Below are 24738 nucleotides of genomic sequence, written 5' to 3'. Positions count from 1 at the left end.
CTCTGGGGATGGCTCCGGCCCGGATCGGGGCGGGCTGGGATTGAGGGAGGCTCCGTTCAGCGGCCGGGGAGGGGCTGGGCCTGGGGAGGGCTCCGGGATTGTGGGGATGGGGCCATTCCGGGACTGCGGCGGGGCCTCACCCTGGGGTTGGGGTCCGGCATTGGCTCAGGGACCCTCCCCGTTCCTGTTCCGCTTCCCGATCCCGTTCCCGATCCCGATCCCGCCGCTGGCTCCAGGGAATGTCCCTGATCTCAACCCCGACCCCAAACCCGAGGTGAGGTCAAACATTGGGGTCAAACACCCCAAATCCTGGGGTCAACTCCCCGGACCCCAAATCGTGGGGGTTCAAACACTGGGGGGGGCCAAACACCCCCAGACCCAAACTCTGGGATCTCAACCTCCCCCCCTGCCCCCCAGCCCGAACCCCAAATTTTAGGCCTTAAACCCCCCAAATCCCAGATCCTGGGGTGTCAAACACTCTGCAATTTGCAAATGTTGGGGTTAAATCCCCCTGACCCCAAATGCTGGGGTTTGAAACATTTGGGGTGTCCAACATCCCCCGTTCCCAAAGTCTGGGGTCAAACACCCCCAAATCCCAAATCCTGAGGTGTCAAACACCCCCAACCCCCAAAGTTTGGGGTCCAAAGCCCCAATCCCCACCTCCTGGGGTTTGAAATATCTGGGGTGTCCAACCCTCCTCATCCCCAAAGTTTGGGGGTCAAACCCCCTGATCCTCAAATCCTGGGGAAAAAAATTCCCAAACCCCAAATCCTGGGAACAAACCCCCAAATCCCAAACCCGGGGGTTTCAAACATCCCCAATTCCCAAAGTTTGGGGTCAAAAATCCCCAAACCCTGAGGTGTCAAAATCCCCTAAACCCCAAATTTTAGGATCAACCCCACCCAACCCCCAAATTAGGATAAACCCCCAATTCCCAAAGTTTGGGGTCAAACACCTTAAAACTCCGACTTTTAGTATCAGCCCCCCCCCACCCCCAGTCTCAAAATTTGGGGTTTATTTGGGGCAGCTCCAGGTGCAATGTCTGCAGAGAGACCCTGGGTACAATGCTGGGAAAAACCCCAATAACCCCTCTGGAGCCCCAAAATCCCTGGGGGCTGGGAAAGGGGATTTGGGGTGAAAGAAGAAGGATTTGGAATGCACAAAGAAGGATTTGGGATGGAGAGAGGGGATTTGGGTGGGAAGCTGGGTCCCTTTTTGGCGCAGGAGATCTTCCTGGCACTGCTCTGGGTGATGCTGAAGCCCTGCAGGGCCTCGCGGGCGGCGCCCGCCTGCACCTCGGGCTCCAACTGCACCCAGGCGATGTCGTGGGGCCCGGGCACCAGGGCAGCTCCTGAACCCCGGGAACCTGGGCTGGGAACGGGGCCAGGAGAGCCCCAGACACCCGGGAGTGTTCCCCAGACACCCGGGAATGTTCCCCAGACACCCGGGAATGTTCCACAGACACCTGGGAATGTTCCACAGACACCCGGGAATGTTCCACAGACACCCGGGAATGTTCCCCAGACACCTGGGAGTGTTCCCCAGACACCCAGGAGTGTTCCACAGACACCCGGGAATGTTCCACAGACACCCAGGAATGTTCCCCAGACACCCAGGAGTGTTCCACAGACACCCAGGAGTGTTCCACAGACACCCGGGAATGTTCCACAGACACCCGAAGCCTTCTCTGCTCCATTTCCATCCTGCGCCTTCTGGCCTCTTCTTTGGCTCTCCGGGCCGCTGCTCTCTGCTTCATGGCCGCCCTTCTGGGCCTGAGGCAGAGGAAGAAAGGCAGGAAGAGCAGCTCAGCAGCAGCCCAGTAGGGCCCCTGCTGCACGGCTGCCCAGAGCAGGGGTCCCCAGGCAGGCTCGGGTGCCTCTGGGGGAGCCTGCTCCAGGCCCTCTTTGCCCAGCTCTGCATCCTCATCCCAACTGATCACCACGGGCCGTGGGAAGTGGAAGAGGAGCAGCACCAGCAGGGCAGGGACTGATTTGGACACCATGGTCTGCAGGAGGAGAGAGACAATTTGTGTTGCTTTGCACAAGAGTTGCAAACCCGTGTGTTATTAGGGAATGGCTGCTCCTGCTGTGCCAGAGCGCTTGAGCAGGGCTGAGAATCTGGTGTCAAAGTGCATTCATGTGCTCCATGTTGCATGGGGCACCCGTGTGCAGGAATAGAGAACACCTTCCCTCAGATGGGATCTGCTGTGGCAAGGCCCCTCTGGTTTTCTCCTCCACGCAGCAGTTTGCATGCAGAATGTGGGCAGATGTGACTTGGAGGTCCTCCTGCTCAGCCTTGGGTTCCCCTTGCAGAGCCTCAGCCCCTGCGTTCTGTCAGGGCCCCTGGGCAGGTGGGATATTCCCAGAGGAGAGGGGCCGGCTGTGTCCCCATTGCCCCTGTCCCTTATGTGCCTGTGCTCAGGAGGGCACAGAGAGGATGGGGACTCCTGCCTGCCCCGTGTCCTGTCTGCCTGCCGGGCCTGTCCCAGGGCAGCCGGGCTGTGATTGCTGTGCTGTGTCCCCCTGTCCCTGCTGTCCCTGCTGTCCCTGCTGTCCCTGCTGTCATGGCCCACTGCAGGTTCCACACCTACACAGCCATGGTGGCTCCTGAGCTCTGCAGGGACCCGAGTGACAGTCTGAGTGGTGGCACTCCTGGTTTTCTTGCATTTGGCATCGCGCAGAGCAGAGGCTGGATCACAGCACCAAAGGAGCAGCTGCTGTAGGGGAGGAAAGGAGCCTCTGCACGGCCAAGGGCTGCTGTGGTGCCCCTGTGTCAGGAATTCCCCACAGCTGACACCTGAGTCCAGCATGGACACTCACAGACACAGCGTTTGTTCAGGCATTGCCTTTATTGCATCTTGACAGGGACTGCAGCTGCCTGAGGGAAGTCACCCTCCCGAGACAGGAGGGCAGAGAGTGTAATTTAAATTAACCAATTGTGATTATAGGCATTCGTAGCAACAGTCTATATACTGTATATATAAATATTAAACAAGACACAAAATAATTATTGGATCATGAAGATTAAGCAACATTTGCTGGTTTAGATAAAAAGTAAGTATACTTCAGTTTTGGTTAACTGCAATAATTCTTGGTAACTTTGGTGAATTATAAGTTCTATGTAATATAAGGAAAAGTGCCATTATTTAATTACTACTTATTATTAAAATATTTATGATCTCTTACAAGAGAATTAATCTACATTATAGTAATAAAAAGTTTGGAAAATGTTGCTAAAGACAACTATTTTTAAATAAGATATTTTAAATATTTCAAAACCATTTAAGAACTTGAATCAATCTCCAAACATTGGCCCGATGCCTTCAGATGGTGCTTTCCTCCGAGCAGATGCAAAGGCTCTGTATGGGAAAGGATTAAAATTGATGCAGTTAATACAGATCCCGTGAGGAGAGAGAGGGCAGAGGGGCAGGGTGTGTCAGGAGCCCGGAGCCTGTGCCCCGGCGCAGGGCTGTGCTGGGCAGCAAGCGCAGCTCTGTGCGCCGGCTGCTCACAAAGATGTGCGGCTCGCCTTGGCCGGCCCAGAGAGCATCTCCAGCAGGAAGCTTTTCTTCACACAGCCACTGCCTGTGCTCCTCCAAGAGCCTGCCCTGCCTACCTTCAGCATCCTGTTTGTATCCCTATTCATTCCAATCAGCCTGGCCATTTGCTTTTCTATTTCTTTCGTGGCCCGGCGCATTTGCTCCATGTCTTTGAATCTCTTCCTAAGGAGCCGCCTTCTCCGCTCGCTTTCCACCTTCCTCCTTCTGGCCTTTTCCTCAGCTCTCTGGGCCGCTGCTCTCTGCCTCATGGCTGCCCTTCTGCGCCTGAGCCACCAGCCCAAAAGCAGGAGCAGCGGCTGAGCAATTTGCCAGAGCTGGTGCAGGTAGCGCAAGGCAGCCAGGAGCCAGGGTCCCCAGCCAGGCTCAGCTGGCTCTGGGGCGGCCGCTTTCATCTCCTCTGCATGCTGCTGCCCATCCCCGTGAAATCTGTCCACCACGGAAAGTGGGAACAGGAAGAGGAGCAGCACAAGCCCAGCCAGGACTGCTCTGTGCGCCATGGTCTGCAGGAGGAGAGAGACAAGGCTTTCACTGGGGCTGCCAAGGGAGCTTGTGGGGGCTGAAGTGAGGCCCGGAGGCGCAGGGCTGTGAGGGCAGAAGCAGAGGGCCCCGGGCAGCTGGCAGGCAGCAGGGCCTGTGCCAGTGGGCCAGCAGCAGCAGCCCCGTGCCCCGGCCAAGGCGCCGGCCCCAGGGGCTGGCCCTGGGTGCAGGGGGACAATGCAGGCCCGGGTGCGGCGCTTGTGGCCCGGCCCTGGCCCGGCCCAGCCCCGCCTCGTGCGCACTCACCGCTTGCCCAGGCTGTGCTGGGCCAGCGTTACCTGCGGGGGCCTTTTCCAGCTGCCCCCATTGTGACACGCTGCCCCTGGTGTCACAGGGGCCAGAGGCATCACAGCCGGGCCAGCCCTGCCCTTGGTGCCCAGCCCAGCTCAGGGGCTCCCAGTGGGCCCAGCAATGAAAGCCCCGGCAGGCAGCAAGTGCAGCCCCTCTGGGAGGGGATGGGCCCCAGGGGCTCCCTTCACAAAGCAGGCAGAAGTCCCCACTGATAAGGTTCCAAAGGGAAAAGATTATAATCAATAATGTTGAGTAGGATACATATTATCAACTATGATATCACCTGAGGTGCTTTTCCTAATGGGACTTGTTCTTCTGTGAGTGGGGTTGGGTGATGGTTGCTCAGTTTTTCTTGCTTGACTATTCCCTGATCCAGTCCATCCAAGACTTCTGTGAAACCTTCCCATTATCAGACAGCAGAAATAAAGAACTGCAGTGAAACCACTTCTAGTCCCCTTCAGATCAAGAAGGTGCAGGGGGGTGGTTCTGGCAGAGAATTTGAGCTGCTCTGGACAGAGTCGCACTGCTGTGTTAGCAGGGACTGGCTGCTTGTGTTTTTCTTTGGATGAACAGAATCTTCCTTGTGTCCCCAGTGAGCACATGGAGCTCACACCAGCAGTGCCTCTTGCCTGTTCCCTGCCCAGCCAGACCTTCCAGCCCAGCTGAAATGCCCAGCGTGGCCTTTGAGCACAAAGGGATTGCAGAGCCAAAAGCATCTGTGTAGCCACCATGGTGTTCAGCGGCTGCTGCTCGGGGAAGGGCACTGAGAGGAGGCCACTGCTGCTCTTGTCAGAGCGCTGCTGTGCAGGGATGTCCCTCGCCCTGCTCAGTCCCACATCTGCCCATCTTTTGGCCTGCTCTGAGCTCAGGTGGATGCCATCTGCTCCCAGCAGACCCAGCTGCTCCATGGTAGATGCACAGGCATGGAATCCAAAACCTTGAGTATCCCCTGAGTAGCCAGGCATTCAGCTGTTCAGTTTGTCATGGCCCACAGCAGGGGTTAGAACAAGATGGTTTTTCAGATTCCTTGTGACCCGAACCATTCCAGGCTTCTAGGATTTCTCCATGACTGACTTTGGTCCCCTCAAAAGATCTCCTCTCTCCTCTCTTCCCTCCACCTGTGGAGAACGCATTCTGATGCTGCTGCTGCTGTTGGGACAGGTTGGTGGATACTCTTCCTGCCATCCCATGGGTGTAAGCATGACTCCTCTCTGAAGTCTTTGTCCCTGAATCAGTGCCTTCAAATAACAGTTATCTCCCCTCCTTCCTTTTCCTTTCAGCACTTGAGCAGACACAGCATTTCTCATCGTTTTCCACAGAACAGTACAGGTGCCAGTTCCCATCTTGTGGAGCCCTCTGCCATAAATCAGCCTGACAGGTTTATTCTCTACGTAATGGGAAATGATGACAAATGCAGCTGCATAATCACGTTAGTAACTCACCATAATGACTGCTTCTGGGCTGATTTATGGGTTTTGTCACATGTGAGCTTTCAGAACTTTAGAGGTTACATTTTTCACACTTTTTTGTTGGAATCTCAGTTTATCAGACTTTACTGCAGCATTAATCACTTGCAGTACAACCCTGGACTTCACAGATGTATCACATCAGTGTGAAAAAGGCAGAGAAAACAAGAACTGTTGTGAATTAATGAGCCGGGTAACACATGTCTCACAACAGCGATGAAACAACCTGTGTTCTTCTTCAAGCTGCAACAGAAAGTTCCAAAGTCTGGTTATTTAATTTTTTGGTTTGGTTTTTTTTTTTTCACAGAGCACAAGCAACAGCAAAGAACTGAAACAACACAGCCAGGCTTGAAACCTGAAAGATCTGCAAGGCTGAGTCTATCCTAGTTAATGGTGAAATGATGTGTGAATCTGTCCTAGATGTTCAAATGAAGAAGATTGATTCCCAGTTATAATATGGCTTCTAAGCAAAACACTGGGATTATATAGGAGAAATGCATGTGTCATGAAACAACCAAGAAATCAGAGAGACAGTTCCAAGCTCTACTGTGAATGTCTGGGAAATGTTCAGAGTTACCATCTATGGAGTTTGGTGCAGGATAAGCTGGAACAAAAGGCCATCATTACCCAAATTGATTTCCTTTGGGCTGGTCTGTTGGTTTTTTTGTTGGTTTTTTCTTATTTTTTGTGGGGTTTTTTTGGTTTTTTTTGGTTTATTGTTTGTCAGATAATGTTTTATAATACTCCAAGAAATATGTTGAAAAGGTCAGCATGATCCATCAGACACAAGCAGGGGGCTGGGGTAGATGCAACATGTTCCTTGCACTGGAGGGTAGACAGAGGCAAGATCTGGTTTGGGGTCAATCACACCTGGATCAGGGAGGTGGCTGAAACCTGGGCTGGCCAAAGCCTTAGAATCACAAAATATCCTGGGCTGGAAAGGACCCCCAAGGATCACCAAGTCCAACTCCTGGCCCTGCAGAGGACACCTCCCCAAGAATCCCACGCTGTGCCTTGGCATGTGCTGGTGGGCAGGAGCACACAGCTGGCCGTGGCTTTGGGTGCATGGGTAAGATGAGATGGTGAGGAGCATCCCTGCTCCCTGAGCTCCTGGAGAGCTGCAGACACTGATCACTGGTAAGGATAGCACCAGGGCCATGGCCTGGGGCTGGTGATCTGGTGTCTCCTTCCTGCTGCTGCTTTCTGCTACAGATAACAGCCTGGTACCAAGGTCTTGTTGCTGAGCTGATAAACGGCTGGGGAGATTCCCTCCCTGCTCTTGTCTGCACGAGTTCTTATGCTCAGCACCAGGAAGGATTGGGCCAGAATGGAGGCATTTGGGGTCTCAGGGCTGAGGCTGAGACAGACAGGCAGGCAGAGCAGCTCCTCCTGGCTGATGCAAACATTAGCCCTGTGCTGGCCAGGCCAGTGATCCATAGCTATGGGTCCACAGTGATGGTGGTGCTGGGTATTCACTGGGAGAAGAGGAGGTGTAAAATGAAGCTTCTGAAGCTGCTTGGGATCCTGGAAGCTGCTCAGACCCCACTTGACCACAGTGGTTGTTTGGCCAGCTGAAGTGATGGAATTTATTGGGCTGTGCAGGGACACTTTTCTGTGCAAACATGAAGGACTTTCAGGGGGGATGAAATACGGCCTCATAGTAGAAACAGCTGGGCTGAACACTCTTTATTCCAGCTATGAATCTTTGCTCTTAAGAGCAACAGATTCCACCTTTCATTAAACCAGAACTTGTTGTTGTTGTTGTTGTTGTTGTTATTTTGGGGAACATAAATGACCTTTCTTGTTTATTTTATGAGCATTTTTAAATCTTTCTTGTTTATTTCATTAGCATTTTAAATCATCTTGTCACCCACTGCATGCATGAAACATGAGATGTTCTCAAAGTGTAGCTCACTTCAGACAGGGAGTGCTGATAGTTGGCAGATCTGTACAGGTGTCCTCATCCTGGGTGCATTGGATGTTATCCCATCCAAGCAGGCAGTTTAACACAAGCAGCTATTTCACTGAGCTTAATTAACAACAGAAATAAAAACTGTATCTTTATAACAAAGTTACTTTGACATCTACCATCACTCAGCGAGAGGTTTATTGTTACAGACACATAATATTGGCTTTTTGCAGAGATTAAAATGGATTTTCTATCTGTGGTGTTCAAGTAACTTTGTTATTGTCTTGGTTTGAAAAGCCAGGTGTCTGCTAAGGAAGGCAGGAGCCTCCCCTGGAATGGAAAATGTAAACCCCTCCCTCTGAATTGTTATAATTTTGAAATTAAGGAGCTTTCAGGCAAAGATATGGGAATAGGAATAACAGTTCTTTTTAAGGAAAAATTAAAAATATAAATGCAGTAGTACAAACGAAAAAAACCCCACTGACAGAGTCAGAACAGGGCCTGACACCCTGTGGGTCAGGGTGCTGGCAGCAGTCCCATTCAGTGGTGGCTGCAGCCCTCCTGCAGTGCCAGGTGTGGCTCTGTTGGAGCAGGGATCCTGGAGAAGGGTGGAGTTTCCCTCTGAAGGTCCAGGGCTGCTGTAGATGGGCCTGGGAATCTTCCTTCCTCTGGGAATCCAGGAGGAAAAGGCTGATCCTCTGGGAATCCCGTGGAGAAGAAAGACAGCTGCTCCTCTGGGAATCCAGGAGGAAAAGGCTGATCCTCTGGGAATCCCGTGGAGAAGAAAGACAGCTGCTCCTCTGGGATTCCAGGAGGAAAAGGCTGCCTACAGTGTTCCAAATCTCAGATTCTGTCCAGGTAGGAATGCTTGGCTCCTCCCCCTGGGCAGAGCATCTCCCAATGGGATGATGTCATTTAATCAGCCATGCACTGACACTCAGTGGCACATTACCAGAAGATTAATAAATAATAATCAATGGCCTATTAATGGAACACACCTCCCCAGAGGGAGGATTGGTTGTGGAAGAGAGAAACTGCCCAATGAACAGAAGATAACTGCCCCACCACTGACAGATGGCAAACAGAACACACACTTATCTTGCAGTCCAGGACCTGTCCCCACTGGCTGCCCCCATTCTCCAGAGTTCATGGTGTCCAGGGAGGCTGCAGCTGCCGGTGCCGGGAACAAACGAGACGGGTCTGGGTTTCAGAAAGCTCCAGAGTCCATTTCTGACCCCCGAAAGACAGGGCAAAGGGAGGGCTGTGGGGCTTTTATAGGGTATCCCAGGGCTGGAGTTTGGGTTTGTGTTGGATCGGCGGGAGAAATGTGGCATACAATATGACTGATCAGCAAGTCTCGAACTTTATTGAGAGTCACACATATTTATATTGGTGTTAATAAAGCTCATACATATTGCAAAGGAGTGCTCATTATTGGTTAGTTACTTATCGGCCAACTACGCCTACTTCTGCATTCTTGTGGTTATTCTGATGAAACTATTCTTCATATTTTTGGCAAAAGAGCCTCTTCCCTATCCTGTTGTTGCATCAAGGGCATAATGTCCTTGCCTTATATGGACACTGACTGCTGACTTCTAGACTTGTCTCCTTCTTGCTTAACCAGGGGTATTATTTCGACGTGACCTTTCTCAGCCAGCCAACTGTCCACAAAGCTCAGCGGGACAAGGCTCCTGTCCATGCTCTCCCACATTCCACAGTGCCCAGGCCACACCAGGAGTGCTCAGAGCTGCAGCCAAAAGCTTCCTATCGATCCTCTCTTGCGGAGGACACCAGCACAGAGGCACAGGTGCCACCTCCTCCAGCTAAGCTCAGGAGATCCACCTCCTCACCAGCTGCAAGAGCAGGACGCTTATGTGCCAGCCGCCCCTCCCAACCCCGTTCTTCCCCTCGTGCCTTGAAGGCGCATCCCCACCTTGAGACACCCGGGGCAGGAAGAAGAGCTGGCCCTGGACGATGTCCTCGTTGCTGTGGAAAGGAAGGTGCCCACAGAGCAGCTCATAGAGCAGGATGCCCAGGGACCAGATGGTGGCTGGCTGGCCATGGTAGCAGCCAAAGAGGATCCACTCCGGTGGGCTGTACTCCAGCGTTCCTATGGGACACGGGCGCAGCTCATCAGGCCCATGCTGCTCCCTCCCTCCCAGCCAGCTCCCGTTCCACAACAGCCAGCCCCTGCCCTGCCACAAAGCAACTTGGCTGCAGCTGGCTGAAGATGGATTCCCCCTCCTTCCTTCCCTCCTTCCTTCCCTCCCTCTTCCCCCTCTGCCAGCCAAGGGAGGAACTTCTGCTGCCCAGCTGGGCCCCGGCTTTGGGCTCACCTGACATCCGGGTGTAGAACGTGTCCTGGAGGATCGTGCCGCAGCCGAAGTCGATGAGCTTCGCCTCACCGGCCTTGATGTGGGGGTGCAGGACGCCGCGGCTGCTGCAGTGCCCCATGGCCTCCAGCACCTGGCGGAACAGCCCCCGCGCCACGGGCTCCGTCAGGAACCGCCGCTCGTGCAGGAAGTACCAGAGGTGCTGACAGCGCTGCGGACGCTCCATGAGCAGCGCGAAGCCCTCGGGCACCTCGAACCAGTCCAGGAGCCTCACGACGCCGGGGAAGCCAGGCTGCGACACCGTCCACAGCAGCGCCAGCTCCAGGGGCACAAGGGCGCCCTTGCGCTGCGGGGGGACCGCGATGCCGTCAGCGGCGCCGATGCTGTGCCGTGCCTTGGGCAGCCCCTGCCCGGCCCCGCCAGGGATCGCCATGGCCCGGCCTGGGGCGCTGCGCGGCCCCCGCTCACTCCACGCTCGCTGCCCTCGCAGCGTTCCGGCTGCCGCCCTGCCGGGCCTCGCCTCAGCCCCGCCCGGCACGCCCCGCCGGCTCCTCCCGCTGGCCCCGCTCACTCCCCAGCCGCGCCCACTCCGAGATGTGCTCCCGGGACACTCGCTTGATGGCCGCCTGCGAGCCAAGGCCAGCGGCGGGCTGAGCTCGTCGCCCACCGCCCGCCGCCGCCCTCCGAGCCAGCCCCGTCTCTTCCCGGGGCGCCATCGGTGAGGCGGGGACCGGAGTAAACGCTGCCGCAGCGCCGCTGCCCAGCAGCGGGCCCTGCTGCTAGAGCTGCTCTAGGGGAGGCCTCTCCGCCCGTGCGGGCGGCACCGCGCTGCCGCTCTTCTGCCCGGGGCACCCGCCCGCCCGGCGCGCTGCTGCTTGCCGAACCGCCCCGGGCTGCGGCGGCTCGGGGCCGGCGGCCGAGCTGGCGAGCGGCGGAGCTCGGAGCGGGGCAGCTGCCGGCCACGCTGTCGGCCACGGGGCGGGAGCCGGGCGGCAGCGGGGCGGCTGCGGGCGGAACCGCGGCAGGGGCTTCGTTCGGGGCCGGGGCCTCGGCCGGGTTGGGCCAGAGCCCGCGCCAGGCGCGGCCAAAAGCCCGCACTGCTCCGCCAGCACCAGAGCGAGCGGCTCCTCCAGCGGCGCCACAGCCAGGACGGAGAGAGCCCGGCCGAGGCGGAACCACGGCGGGCCGGGCAGGGGCGGGCACGGGGCGGCTCCGCCGAGGGGCGCCTTGCGGGACGCGGCATCAGCCGGGCTGGGAGAGGCGGAACACGGACGGCACGGGACGGAACGGGAATCGAGTGAGTGTGAGAGGGAGAAGGGGATGGGGAGCGAGTGAAAAGTCAAGCGGAAAACCAATCAAGAGAAGCGCTGCTGCTGCTGCTGCTGCGGAGCCGCCGGAGCTCGCGGCCGTTCCTCCGTTGCCCCCGCGAACCCAACGGAGGAGCCGCTGCGCGCCCCAAGGAACGAAAGAGAGAAACAAACAAATCACATCCCAAAGTCATTCCTATTAGAGAAGTAACCAAAGAAAACAATGTAGCAATAACGAAGAGTGCTGGCTTCTGGCTTCTTTCTTCTTTGCATGAGACCAAGCTTTTCATGGGGAACAATTGCCTCTTGTGACAATTTTGCCAGAGTGGACAGGAGCAGAGCATTTACTTTTCAAGTAGAAAAGGGAAATCATGTCAGTAATGTCATCTCTGTCTCTGTTGACACAGTTGCAGGCTGTCAAAAGACATGGTCTGCAGTGTGGAACTTGGGGCCAAGTTTCTTTTTCTGCCAGAGGATGAGGAGGGGAAGTATCCCAGAATCATGGAGTCGTGGCATGGTTTGGCTTGGAAGGGATCTGGAAAATCCCATGGCTGCAACCCCCCTGCTGTGGCTGGGGACCCCTTGCACTGGACCGGCTTGTCTAGAGCTCCATGCAGCCTGGCCTTGAACACTGTCAGGGACGGGACATGCCCACCTTCTCTGGGCAACCTGTTCCAGGAGAGCCTTTTTTCTGAATCCCTTACCTAAACCTAATCTCTCTCCATTTGAATCCATGCTCCCTTGTCCTGTCCTTGCCTGCCCTCGTACAAAGTCCCTGTCCAGCTTTCTTGTGTGTTGCCCTCAGGTACTGGAAGGCCACAGCTGGATCAAGGCTGGGTCTCTTTCCCAGGCTGAAGAAGCCGAGCTGTGTCAGCCTTTCCTTGCAGGAGAGGAGCTGCAGCCCCGGCACCATCTGGGTGTCCCTGCTGGGCCCCTGCTGCAGCGTGTCCACGTCCTTGCCGTCCGTGCCGGGGAGCCCGGCAGAGGCGGAGGCAGCGCTGCAGGTGCAGGGTCAGCGGCGGGGAGGAGACCCGGCCCTGGCAGCGGCTCCGGGAGCAGCGATTGGAGCTGGGCCGCCCGCACTGCAGAGAGCCGGGGCCCTTGTGCCTGCCCTTGTGCCCAGGGCACCTTTCCCCGCCGCCCGCTCGGGGGAAATGCCCCCTGTGCCGCCCCTCAGGGCCGCCCCGCGCCGCTGCCCCGGGCGCTCCCGGCACCGCCTGGAGGGGCCCAGGCCTCGGCCTCACCCTGCTCAGCCCGAGGCCTGGAAAAGCAGATTCAAACACCCACCCAGAAAGTGCCCCAGGATGCCAAGGTCAATCTTTTGTCACCAGCACGGCTTTGCTATCAGAGTCTGGACGGCAGTAGAAAATCACCAGGGGAAAAGAGCATGAACAAGTTCTGCCTTGGCACTACCTCAAGCTGTGGGGTACCAGTTGTTGGTTTCACTGGCTCTGGATTGAAGGCACTTGAGACAGTAATTCATGTTCAGACGCAAGTGTTTATTATTTCTTATCAGTAAAACAGCCTCATTACTGGGAGTTCAGCAGCTTTTCAGTAGAAGGCACAAAATGGCCAACAATCTCTTGTTCCAAGGTCTTTTAAGACTAAACTATCCAATTAGGAACTGACACCTAGATTATTTTCCCTTTTAACCCAATAACTGATCCCAAAGAGCCTGCAATGTGGAATTTCTGCCCAATTACAAAAAGCCACCCAAACTCATGAAGAAGAAGGAAGAAGCATGAAGAAGAAACCCAGGACGAAACACTGTGCCCTCCATTTTGCTTCCATCAGCAACATACTAAAAATCCCAAAACCTCAACTTCTCAGAGTCAGAGTGAACCAAATCCCAAAAACTGGAGGTGATAAAAATGGACTAAAACCATAACCAAGGAATCTGCATCGCCCTGAAATACCTTTCCCCTTACATCAGCCTGGGGCATATTCATAGAGCCTCATGCATATCCATAAACTACTTTACATATTCCAGGAATGATTTTACATGGCCCCTCCTTGGGTCTGCCTTTTCAGAGCATGTGTGTTTCTTGGATGTGGTTTTGGCTCCTTCTCTTTATCACCTCCAGGTCTTGGGCCTTGGTGCACTCTGCCTTCAGACGGGGAGTGCTGATAGTTGGCAGATCTGTACAGGTGTCCTCATCCTGGGTGCATTGGATGTTATCCCATCCAAGCAGGCAGTTTAACACAAGCAGCTATTTCACTGAGCTTAATTAACAACAGAAATAAAAACTATATAACAAAGTTACTTTAAAAAACAGTCCCAGTCCATATTTGATCCCAGTCCAATTGATCTCAGTCTGTGTGGTCCTGATCCATATGGTCCCAGCCTGTGCAGCCCCAATCCAAAGGATCCAAGCCCATATTTGATCCCAGTCCAGGTGATCCTAGCCCATCTTTGATCCCAGTCTGTGGGGTCCTGCACACACTCCCAGGGTCTGGAATTCCAGTTCCCAGCCAGGAAAAAATATTCCTGCCCTTGAACTTCCTTCCTTTCCCCTCAACAAATTGCAATAAAATTATAAACAAAGAAATAATAATTGAAATTAAATAAATTATAATAAAAATAAAATATTAAAATCTCAACTCTTCTTTATAATACGCCAACAATGAGTCAAACCAAACCAACAACTATTACTATAATATTACCAATGCATATAAATAAACAAATTATATATCAAGAAATACCTTTCGAAAGTTTTAACTCGATGACTAATGTAGTTTAGATAAAAAATATCTAAAAAACTAACATACAATCTAACACACCTTAGTAAAACAATTCGTATTACAAATATACTAAACACAAAACCAAACACCACTATAATTTCTCAGACATTTCAACCAAACAATTAAACTTTAATAACATCCTTAAGTACTCCAAAACAATTAAAATTATTTTTAAAAGATTTATTGGGGGTGCGTGGTTTTATTTGGATATTGGTTTTTAATTGTTAGAGGCTCGATGATTTTAAAAATGGGATTTTTATAGGAATTGAATCAGCTGAGAAGGTGGTACTCTGCAAACAGAAATGACTGAAAATGAACGGGACAGAAATCAGTAACTCTGAAAGTTTTATTTGCTATCAAATACATCCCACACACCCAGCCCCACACAATCCCCATCCCATTGCTCCAAATTGGGATCCCACTTCTCTCAATCTCCTTCCAACTCCATCTCAACTTGACAGCTGTGGAATGGATTGAGTTTGGCCTGGGATTGAGTTTTTTGAGGAAGGAACAAGCAATCTGAGGTGGAATTGAGCCCTTTGGGGTTAAAATTCAGTTATTTTCAGTGGAATATGTGTGGTTTTGAGATGACTGTTCCATCCCTCCAGACTTTTGGAGGACAGAGAGATGGAGAAGAGAAAAAAATTCAGGCCAAACCAAAGAACAAGCAGCCAGGTGTGTTCCCAACATGGATCACAGGGAATGTGAGTGACCAGGGCTGTGCCCAAAGTGCCTCCTCCAGTGGGGGATGGAGCTGCAGCAGCGCACGAAGCTCTTCCCGCACTCGGGGCACTCGCAGGGCTTCCCTTACCGGTGCCTCCGTTGGTGTCGGGTCAAGTGAGAGCTCCTGGAGAAGCTCTTCCCACACTGGGGACACTCGTAGGGCCTCTCCCCTGTGTGGATGCGCCGGTGCCTGACGAGGGTGGAGATGTACTTGAATCCCTTCCTGCAGTCAGGGCAGCGGAATGGCCTCTCCTCTGTGTGAATCTGATAGTGCAGGAGGAGACTGGAGCTGGTCTGAAACCTCTTCCTGCATTTATCACACTCGTAGGGCCTCTCCCCTGTGTGGATGCGCCGGTGCTTGACGAGGGTGGAGTTGCGCTTGAATCCCTTCCCACAGTCGGGGCATTGGAAGGGCCTCTCCTCTGTGTGACTCTGATAGTGCAGGAGGAGATCAGAGCTGGTCTGAAACCTCTTCCCACACTTGGAGCACTCATAGCGTCTCTCCCCAGTGTGGGTCCTCTGGTGCCTGATCAGGTTGGAGCTCCAGCTGAAGCTCTTCCCACACTCCCCACACTCATAGGGCTTTTCCCCAGTGTGGGTCCTCTGGTGCCTGATCAGGTGGCAGTTCCTCCTGAAGCTCTTCCCACACTCCACGCACATGTGTGGCTTCTCCCCATCATGGAGCTGATCATGGAGCACCAGCTCCGAGCTCTGGCTCCATCTCCGGCCGCCTTCCCGGCCCAGGCTGCCTCTTTCCCCCTCACATCCCCGCCATCTGCGTTTGCAGCCCCTCCTCGTGCAGCATCTCCGGGCCTTTTCCTCCCCGTTGGCTTCCTGTGCCGTGGAGCCGCTCAAAACGGCCTCTGCCACCAGGTTCTGCCGCGGGCATTTGTCCTCCCTGCTCTCCATGCTCAGCTCCTGCTCTGGGTGAGGAAGGACAAGGACAGCATGGGATTTGCCTCCGTGCCACAGGCAAGGGCAACCAGATCCCCCCAGGCCGTCTCTGGGGACGCACTGCCCCCTCTTGGCTCTCCCCATTTCGGGATGCCGGGGCTCTTTGGGCTCCCGGGCTCCCTTCTCCCCTCATTCTCTGCTCTGCGCTGCAGCGGCTCCAAGGAGTCCCCCCTGCCCCTCTCCAGGCTCTTGAGGCTCCCGCCAATGGCGGCGCTCCCCCCTCTCTGGCCTCCCCACTTTGGCCTCCTGGGGGACACAGGGCTCTGCTCCTCCAGGCTGCCTCTGCCCGCAGCCACCACCACCACCCCCCGATGTCCCCCCGAGGGGCCTTTTCCGCTCAGCCTTGGACTTCTTCATTCTCCAAACATCCCCCCAAAAACCCAACCCAGGGACCCCCCGGGATATCCGGGCCGGGCTCCCCCTGCCCGCTCACCGGAGCCATGGGGGGGGCGATGATCCCACAGGTGGGGGCTGCGAATTCAGGCAGGGATCGAGACCGCGTGGCTCCCGCAGCTCAGCCTTGATCCGCCCTGGTCCCTCCTCTTCCTCTTCCTCCCGCTCCTCCTCTGTCCTATCTCCACCTCCTTCTCCTCCTCCCCCCTAACCCCGCCTCCTTCACTGCTCTTTCTCCTCCCGCTCCTCCTCTTCCATCCCCCCTCCTCCTCCTCCCCTGTCTTATCCCCACCTCCTGCTCCTCTTCCATCCCGCCCCTTCCATCCCTCCCCCTGCTCCTCCCCCCTTACCCTGACTCCTCCTGCCCCTCCATCCCTGCCCTTCCCTCCCTCCTCCTCCTCCCCCAGCAGCAGCCACACCCTCGGTGCCCCGTTCCCGCAGCCCTCGCAGCACGCGGCAGCAGCGGCCATGGAGCCGGGCCAGGTCGGCATGGGCAGCGCGGGGCTCTCGGCTGCTCCCAGCCGCTGCGGGCGGGGGGAACCCGGCCCGGGCCAAAGGAGAGGCAAACTGGGTAAACTGGGGGCAGATCACAAAGCTAAGGATGCAGCAGAAAATGGAGCTGAAAGAGTTAGTTTAATATTAACTCCAAACGAGGAAAAACTGGAAATTCCAAAGTTTAGGGAAGCCGAGAAAAAAGAATTAAACAAGATAGGAAATGAACAAGATAAATCAGGGTAATAGAAACTTCTACATGACTTAATAAAATGTGCTTACTAGGAAAAGATTAGAAGACGTGCATCAGAAACCCCACTGGCGTACTCAAGCTTTGTGTGATCATTTTTTAAGGAATTTTGGGTGCACTGGGATTTTTGGTGTAGCAAAGCAAGTCACTGAAAGATGCTTAATTTGCCAAAGGATAAATAAAAAGGTGATGAGAAAAACAACATTAGGAGGTCATGAGTTAGCTCGTCGACCATTTCAAAATATCCAAGCATTGGATTTGTTAGGTTCTGGATTTATTTGGAAAAAAACCCATTTAATCTAGAAGAAAGAGAAGATGCCATATGTTAGACAGGAGATTTTAGGAGAATAAAAATCTTTGAAGTATCAGAAACACCCGAGGAAAAAAACAAGAAAATAAAAAGGGGAAATGAAAGGGAGGGGAACAAGAGGAAAAGTCAGAAAGAGAGTGGGATCCTCTGCAGCTCTTGCCCCCTCCGTTGGCGGCCGAGGCGCCTGTCCCGGGTCCCGGCTCGCTGCCCGCCTCAGCTCCGCCTGTCCCGGTTTCCATCCCAGGTGCGGGCTCACTGCCCAGGGCAGCTCCACCTGCCCCGGCGCTGGCGGTGAATTTGTGTGCCCTGGCCCCACTGCCCGGCCCGCGGCCGCTCTGCCGGCCATGCTGGGGAAGATGGGGTTGCTCTGTCCTGCCGCGTGGGCCGAGGTCACCGCGCCGACCGCACCGAGGGCGGGTCCCAGCCATCCCATCCCCGGCTGCCCTGCCCGTGCCAGCTGCGCTGGGCAGCGCCGCTGCTGCTGCCGGGGTCTCCCACCTGCCTTTTCTCTGCCGGGAGCTGCCGGATCAGCCGCCAGAAGCCATGTGGGGGCTGCCCACGCTCCGGCTCGGCCTCCACGGGAAGATCCCCCTCTGGCGATTCCGGCAGCAGACCCTGCCCACACTTCGACCGAGCCTCGGCGGGATATCCTCCCCTGACCCCTCCTGCTCTGAGTTACGTCCCCTTGGTAACCACAGCTCCTGCTGTTCAGGGAAAATCCCTCTCTCTACAGGAAGCATCTTATCGAAACACTAGGAGCTCAGTTAAAAGGCAGCCCTCTCCAAATTCTTTCCCAAAACACGGGAGAAAGGCTACAGAAGGTAAAAAAGTGAAAGAGTTAGATGAAGGGATTGCTCTATTGCCGTTAAGAGAGGTTCCCATGGCAGGGATGCGCTGCCCCGCCCCGCGGGAGCCACCGGCGCCCCTGCCGGCCGTGCCCGGAACTGCACCCAAGGGGAAAGCGCCGCAGCCGAAAGGCCGGGACCGGCTCCGGGCTCTGTTTGTTGGCACTGCCGGAGCTGTTTATACACACTACTATCATTATATTATACACACTAGTAAAGAACCGTTATTCCTAATCCCATATCTTTGCCTGAGAGCCCCTTGATTTCACTATCCTAAAAATTAAGAGGGAGGGGCTTTGCATTCTCCATTCCAAGAGAGGCTTTTTCTGCCTTCCCAAGCAGACACCTGTCTTGTAAAGCAAGACAAGCACCCACAGGCACTGAGGGGGGCTGCAGGAGGGGCAGAAGAAGGCCCTGCAGCACTTGGGCACAAAGGCCCAGCAGGTGAATGCAAGAAGGGAGCAGCAAAAGGCCAAGCTGAAGGCAAAGGCCAGGGCAGAGCTCCTACAGCCCCTGAGGGATCAGCCCCAGGGCCCAAGGGGGCCCCAGCACCCAGGGCACGGCTCGGCCACAAGCACCCGGCAGAGGCATTGCCCTCCTCGGCAGGGCACAGCCCACCCAAACAGCCCCTGGCAAGGAATCAGGGCTCCGGCTGCAGGGCACAAGGACACTGCAAGCAGAGACAGCAGCACCCTCAGGACCAGCAAGTCCAGCCCGTGATGGACATGGATTGGCAGGGCTGTCACAGCTCCCATCACACCAGGGACCCTCCACACTGGAGCCCTTGAGAACATTCAGGTGGGTCTGCATTGAGAGGAGGCATTTCCTGATGGACACAGGGGCCTCTCAATCTGCTCTGAATCTTAGACCTAAAGGGGAAAATAGTACAGGAATATTTTAATTTTTAAGGGAATGAGTGGGAAAGATGAGCAGGTATGATTTGTTCAACCACTATTAGAAGCTGTGGGGGATAGGTTTGAAATCAATGAATTTCTTTTTCTTCCTCCTGTGATTGTAATTAACTAGGAGGGAGTTTGAGAGCTGGATTTTAATACTGTAAAAAGGGATACAGAGGCTAGTTCTGTTGTACCTCTGTGTCAAAAGTCTGACAAGGCCTATGCTGAAGTGAACCCAGAAGTGTGGGCAGCCCCAGGGAAATACAGAAAATTAGATATGGAGCCTCTACAAATTAAAGCAACCAGGACAAGCACTACCCTGTTCCAAGAGAGGGAAGGAAGGGCTCACAGCCTGGTATTGAGTCCCTGTTAAAGGCAGGGCTTTTGGAGCCAAGGGTGTCTCCCTACAACACTCCTATCTTGCCAGTCAACAAACTGGATGGATGGACACAAGGAGGAAACACAGAATTTTCAAGTGTTAAGATTAAATGAGGCGAGTGGCCTGGGCCTTCCAGACAGGGAAAAAGAATTTGAATTATAGGTGGATGTTAAACAGGGTCTTGCCAAAGGAATTCTTGTGCTAAAATGTTTAACCCAGTGGCCAGAGAGCAGCCTCATTGTCTGCAGAATTGTGCAGCCACAGCTTCCGTGGGAGCAGAGGCTGAAAACTGATGACAACAGGAGGATCTCCTAGAGTTCAAGTCTGGCATCAAGTTAAAGCTTTGACAACCAAAAGAGCCTCTAAATGGATGAGCAGGGCTCGGTGATTACAGTATGAAACTTGTTCAGTGGCACAGGAGGATTCAGAACTGAGGACAGGGCAAGGGTTTAACCCAGCCTCCTGTTTGAACAGCCTGGAGAGGGGCTGGCAAGGAACCCAGGACTGCACTCAAGGGACAGAGCTCCCGAGCCAGGCTGGGAGAGATTGATGGGACATTCCCTGGCCTGAGGGAGACAATGTGTTTGTGGATGGCTCTGCAAGGGCAGCAGAAGGGAAAAGAGCTACAAGACAGGCTGTTATTAAGGAAGGGGAATCAGACCAAGCGCAGGTCACCGGCCCATGCTCAGCTCAACCCGCGGAGCTGTGGGTGCTTGTAAGAGCCTGGCACTGAAATGCCCTGAGCAGGAAGGCTTCAAAATCTTCTGCTGACACCATGGCACCTAAGAGGGAGGCAAAAGCAATTCTGACTGCTTCAGCAAGCACTGGATCACTTATTAACCTATTTCTAAAAGAAATAATTCAAAGATAATGGATTGTGGAAGCAATAGATTCAGATGGGGAACTCATTTTACAGGAAAGACCCTTCAGGGGGTTATGGCAGCTTTAGGAATACAATGGGACCTCCATAACCCCTGGCAAGCCCAGAGCTCGGGTTGGGTAGAAAGAATGAATGGGGAAATAAAGAAACACCTTTGGAAGCCGGAGATAGAAACCAAGATGCCATGGGTAGAGCTTTTGCCATTGGCTTTGGCAAGAAAAAGAGCCAGACCCAAGGCAGATATTCAATTATCTCCCTTGGAATTCATGTCTGGAATTCCTTACCTGGGAAATTCTCCACCTAGTGCAGGGTGGAAATAAGGGATGTAAATGTAAGGCAGGCTGTAGCCAGGATCCTGTCTCCTGTGGAATCTCTCCCCCAGGAAGCTGGGCTGGCACAGAGCCTGCCCTGGGACTTTGCTGTTGCCAACACCCAGCCAGGACCTCGGCTCCTGCCTAAGGAGTGCAAAGCAGCACCACTGGTGGCCAAGGGGCCCACGCCAAGTGTCCCTGAGGCCAGAAACAGCCGCCAGCACAGCTGAGCACGGGGGGACCCCTCAGCCTGGCCTCAGGGGCTCTGAAGCCCCGGAGATTTGCACTTCCCGCCTGCAGCAGGACCATGGGAGCCGCCCCTGAGCCTGCCCTGAAGGCAACGCAGCAGCAGCCAGGGCTCCACAGCGGGCCAAGCCCCTGGGCCTGCCCACAGATCCTCTGCTCAAACCCTCGGGAATCCTGGCCACCCTCCCCTGGCACCTCCAGCCACTGCGGCCAAGCCTCGCTGCCGCTGCTGCAGCTCCAGCGCTGGCTGGGCCTGCACTGCCACAGCTGCTGGGGAGCACCGCGGCACAATTCCACCCTGGGGCTCACTCACACCCACACTCTGGGCTGACTGCGACTGCACTGCTGCAAAATGTACCCATCCTGCTTCTTTTAAATCTTATTTCTCTGCTCAGAAATGTTTCTCTACTCAAAGGTTTGCCTTTGGGAAAGAAATTTTAAAGGTTTTATTTAAGGGGTTCCCAGTCTGTTCGGATGTTAAACTCATCTCCACCACTCAATGGAGATGAGTTTAACATCCGAACAGACTGGGAATAGCCCAAAAGACACCCACAGAGATAAGGACCAGCAACAAAACATCAACGCCCCGCAGCAAACAGCAACCAACAGCTACCCCAGACACTGCCCCCGCACAGCTGGAGACACCTGGTCTGGAAAAGGCTGAGAAGGAAATCCAGGAGTGTGGGCGGAATTCACAGCAGAGGGGAAGAAATCCGAGTCTAATAGGAAACCAAACACTAAAAACTTACACGACTTGGAAGCAATGAACATTAAAGCAGTGGATTTAGATTGGTTCAGACTACGTAAAGTTTAGGAAAAATCGAGTAAAACTGACATGTCATGGAATGATTTTTTCTGCACAGCCGGGCTATGTGTGGATGAAAGTATTTCTGTTGCACATCCTGGCCAGAACCAAGCAATGCCTTGACTCTCTCACACGAAAGAGATTCTTGGAGAGTTTTTGTTTTCCCTACAGTTTCAGTGATAAGATTACAACATGAGAAACATTTTTTATAATAATCCTACTTTATATTGTCAGGTAGGTTTGGGACAGAAGGGTGAGAATCAATTTTTGGTCAGGGTTTTTCCATGTTCGCCTTTATGTTGCATTTTGCAAAATTGAAGAGCTTTAACCGTGATACTTTTAACTCTTAAATAGTTAATACTTTTTTTAAAAAAAGCAGATTCCGGGGGGCCACATGTGACTCACCAGATGGCTGCCCTGGAAGAGAAGCTTTGGTTCTAGTCAGCCAGGAGAGGAGCTTTAGGAATGCAAATGAACCCTGCTGGGCAAAGCCTGGCCAATGTACGTGGGTCTCTTGCCTGGGGCAGGAATTGGGCTGGTTCCCCCTGCCCCTCACCCCGAGCTCTGCCTGCTTGCCCTGATGGAATTTGCACAGCTCAAGGCAGAGCCCGGGGTGAGGATATCTGACCCTGCAACAGAAACGGGTGAAGCTGCACAGGGAAACAGCAAATGGAGAATGTTGGGAAAACTTCACTATAAATAAATGGGGGGGAATCATCCCTCTGCCCACTCCAACGTGTGCTGTCACTGTCTATGTTATATAGGGTGGATTAGAGCACTGAGATGTTCTTGCTACCACAAGTTCCGGGAAATCAGTTGGGAATCCAAGTATTTGATGATTTAATTAGAGAAAAGCAGTCAATTGATGCAGCCCTGGCTGGAGAGAGCAGCCAAAAATGGGGAGAAGATGAACGGCCAGCAGAACAAATCCTACAACACCATGGACCAGCCCCTGGGAACCCAAACCAATTCATATCAGGAGCCACAGAACCCATTTCTCATTTCAATGGCACCATTAGATTACAAGCTGCCCTCGGAATAACCAACCAGACAGCTCCAGCTCCTGACCTTCCTGCTGAGCAATCCACTGAAATGAGGAACACAACATTTCACCATGGGATGGGATCAGATCATCTGTTAGCAGAGAAAAGAGGAGTTTGTGGAAAATCAAATGACTCAAACTGGTCTTGGCAAATAGATGACAAAGCAAAAGTGGTGAAACAGATAACAAAGGAAACAAAAAAGCAGCTCATGTACCAGTCCAAACGTGGAAAGGATGGGAATGGGACATGGTTTTGTGGTTCCCTGGCAGACCATGGGTTAAACGAATGCTGCTTCTGCTCTGATGTGCTACAGCACCTCTCACCTTTTTACCGTGCTCCACACCTTGAGAGTGCAGCTCATTCAGCAGCTGAGCGGGGGGCCAGGGACTTGTAGATAAGGAAGTAAGGGGCGAAACCACCAGCTTCAATAAATGTTATTAATTAACATGGACTGCTGCTCGCAGAAAGTCCCGCTAAATTCCTGAACGTCGAGAACAAAAAAGACTTAACAGAGCCGTGAATATCGGCTGTTCTACAAAAGTGGGGGTGCACATTAACGAGGACGTGCAGTTGGCAGATCGGGAGGTCTGAACCTTCCAAGTACCTCCTCAGCCAGTGGGCAAAGGGAGAGGGAGATGAGCCGGGAAAATGAGGATAAAAAGGAGGCTGCGAACTACAACAATGGCAGCGAGCGCACGGCAAATGCGCCACGGCCTCTCCCTCTGCTCAGCAATGAAGTCACTTGTACAGGACTCCTCTGTCTCCTCGGGGCACAGAAACCTCCGGCCACGTGAATTTCCCCGCACAGCCGCGGGCACGGGGCAGCCGCCCCTGTGCCAGCCACAGGAACCGGGCCGAGCCAGCGCTGCTCCGGCAGCGGCTCCTGCCGAGGCAGCGGCCGCAAGGAGACCGCGGGCAGCCGCTCCCGCAGCGCCCTCACGGCAGCGGCACCACGGGCCGGACACGGCACAAGGAACCCGCCTGAGCCCCCTGCCGCCCCCGAGGTCCGCAGCGAGCCCCGAGCCCCCGCACAACCCAGCGCGGCTCCCACCTGCGCTGCGGCCGCCTCCCAGCTCCGCCGCCGCCTCACCGGTGGCTCCCGGTCACTCCCAGTATGGTCCAAATCACTCCCGGTAGGATCCCAGTTGCCCCCGACACGGTCCCAGCGGCTCCCAGTCATGCCCTGTATGGTTCCTTTCACTCTCAGTCCCTCTCAGTAAGAGCCCAGTGTGGCCCCAGGCACTTCCAGGATGAGCCCGGTCACACCTTACCCGATGCCATTTGCCCCCGCTGTGGTCCCAGTTGCTGCCAGTATAAGTCCAGTCACCTCCAGTTTGATCCCAGTTACTCCCAGACACTCCCAGTACTATGCCAGTCACTCCAAGTGTCACCCCATCAGTCCCAGTATGATCCCAGTATGACCCCAGCATGGGGCAGCTGCTCCCAGTATGATCCCAGTTGCTCCCTGCATTATTCCAGTTTCTCTTCTTCACCCCTACTACAGATCTGGTCACTCCCAGTATGATTCCAGTCAGTCCCAGGATGATCCAAACCATTCCCAGTCCAATCTCAATTGTCCCCTGCATGTTCCCAGTAGCCCTCAGTGTGGTCCCAGTATATCCCAGTATGATCTCTGCTGCCTCAGTTCTGCTCCCAGTGGGTTCTTTTCCCAGTCTGTCCCAGTCCATTCCAGTCTGTCCCAGTCTCTCTCCAGCAGCTGCTGCCCACCCCCCCGTCCCAACCCCATTCCCGGGCACTGGGACCCCCCCCTGCACCCCCTTATCGTGCACCAACACCCCCCTGCACCCCCTTTCCCGGGTATCCTCCTCTCCCAGCCCCTGGATCCCCCATTTCCGTGAGCCCAGGGAGCCCCGGGCCCCCATTCCCGGCCAGCCCGGGGCACCTCAGCCCCAGCCTCCCTTTGCTGGGAAACCCGGCCTGGGCACGGGGCTCTGCGGCCGCTCTGGGATTTATGATCCCCCAAAGGAAAGGGAGAGAACAGCAGAGAGAGAGCGAGAGAGAAGGAGATTGGGAATCAGGGATCGGGTCCCAGCGCCCAGCCCTGCT

At 54.4% G+C, this 24738-nt stretch overlaps 2 protein-coding genes across 2 annotated transcripts in view; both read right to left on the bottom strand.

Annotated features, from left to right (window-relative positions):
* The window catches only part of LOC139605196 (zinc finger protein 23-like), a 554146-nt gene that overhangs the window by 110710 nt on the left and 418698 nt on the right, over positions 1–24738 (bottom strand). The window lies entirely within an intron of this gene.
* On the bottom strand, positions 14473–23851 carry LOC139605241 (zinc finger protein 436-like). The gene is made up of 2 exons (XM_071456584.1): positions 23452–23851; positions 14473–15598 (listed from the first exon to the last, which is right to left on the bottom strand). Exons 1-2 carry the CDS (start codon positions 23849–23851, stop codon positions 14952–14954), a joined length of 1047 nt encoding a protein of 348 aa, XP_071312685.1. The 3' UTR covers positions 14473–14951.

This window comes from Agelaius tricolor, unplaced genomic scaffold, assembly GCF_023055355.1.
Source record: "Agelaius tricolor isolate 1412-34295 unplaced genomic scaffold, bAgeTri1.0.p SCAF_61, whole genome shotgun sequence".
Taxonomy (NCBI): Eukaryota; Metazoa; Chordata; class Aves; order Passeriformes; family Icteridae; genus Agelaius; species Agelaius tricolor.
The sequence above is the reverse complement of the archived record's forward strand: the minus strand, read 5'-3'. Positions and strand labels throughout refer to the sequence as shown.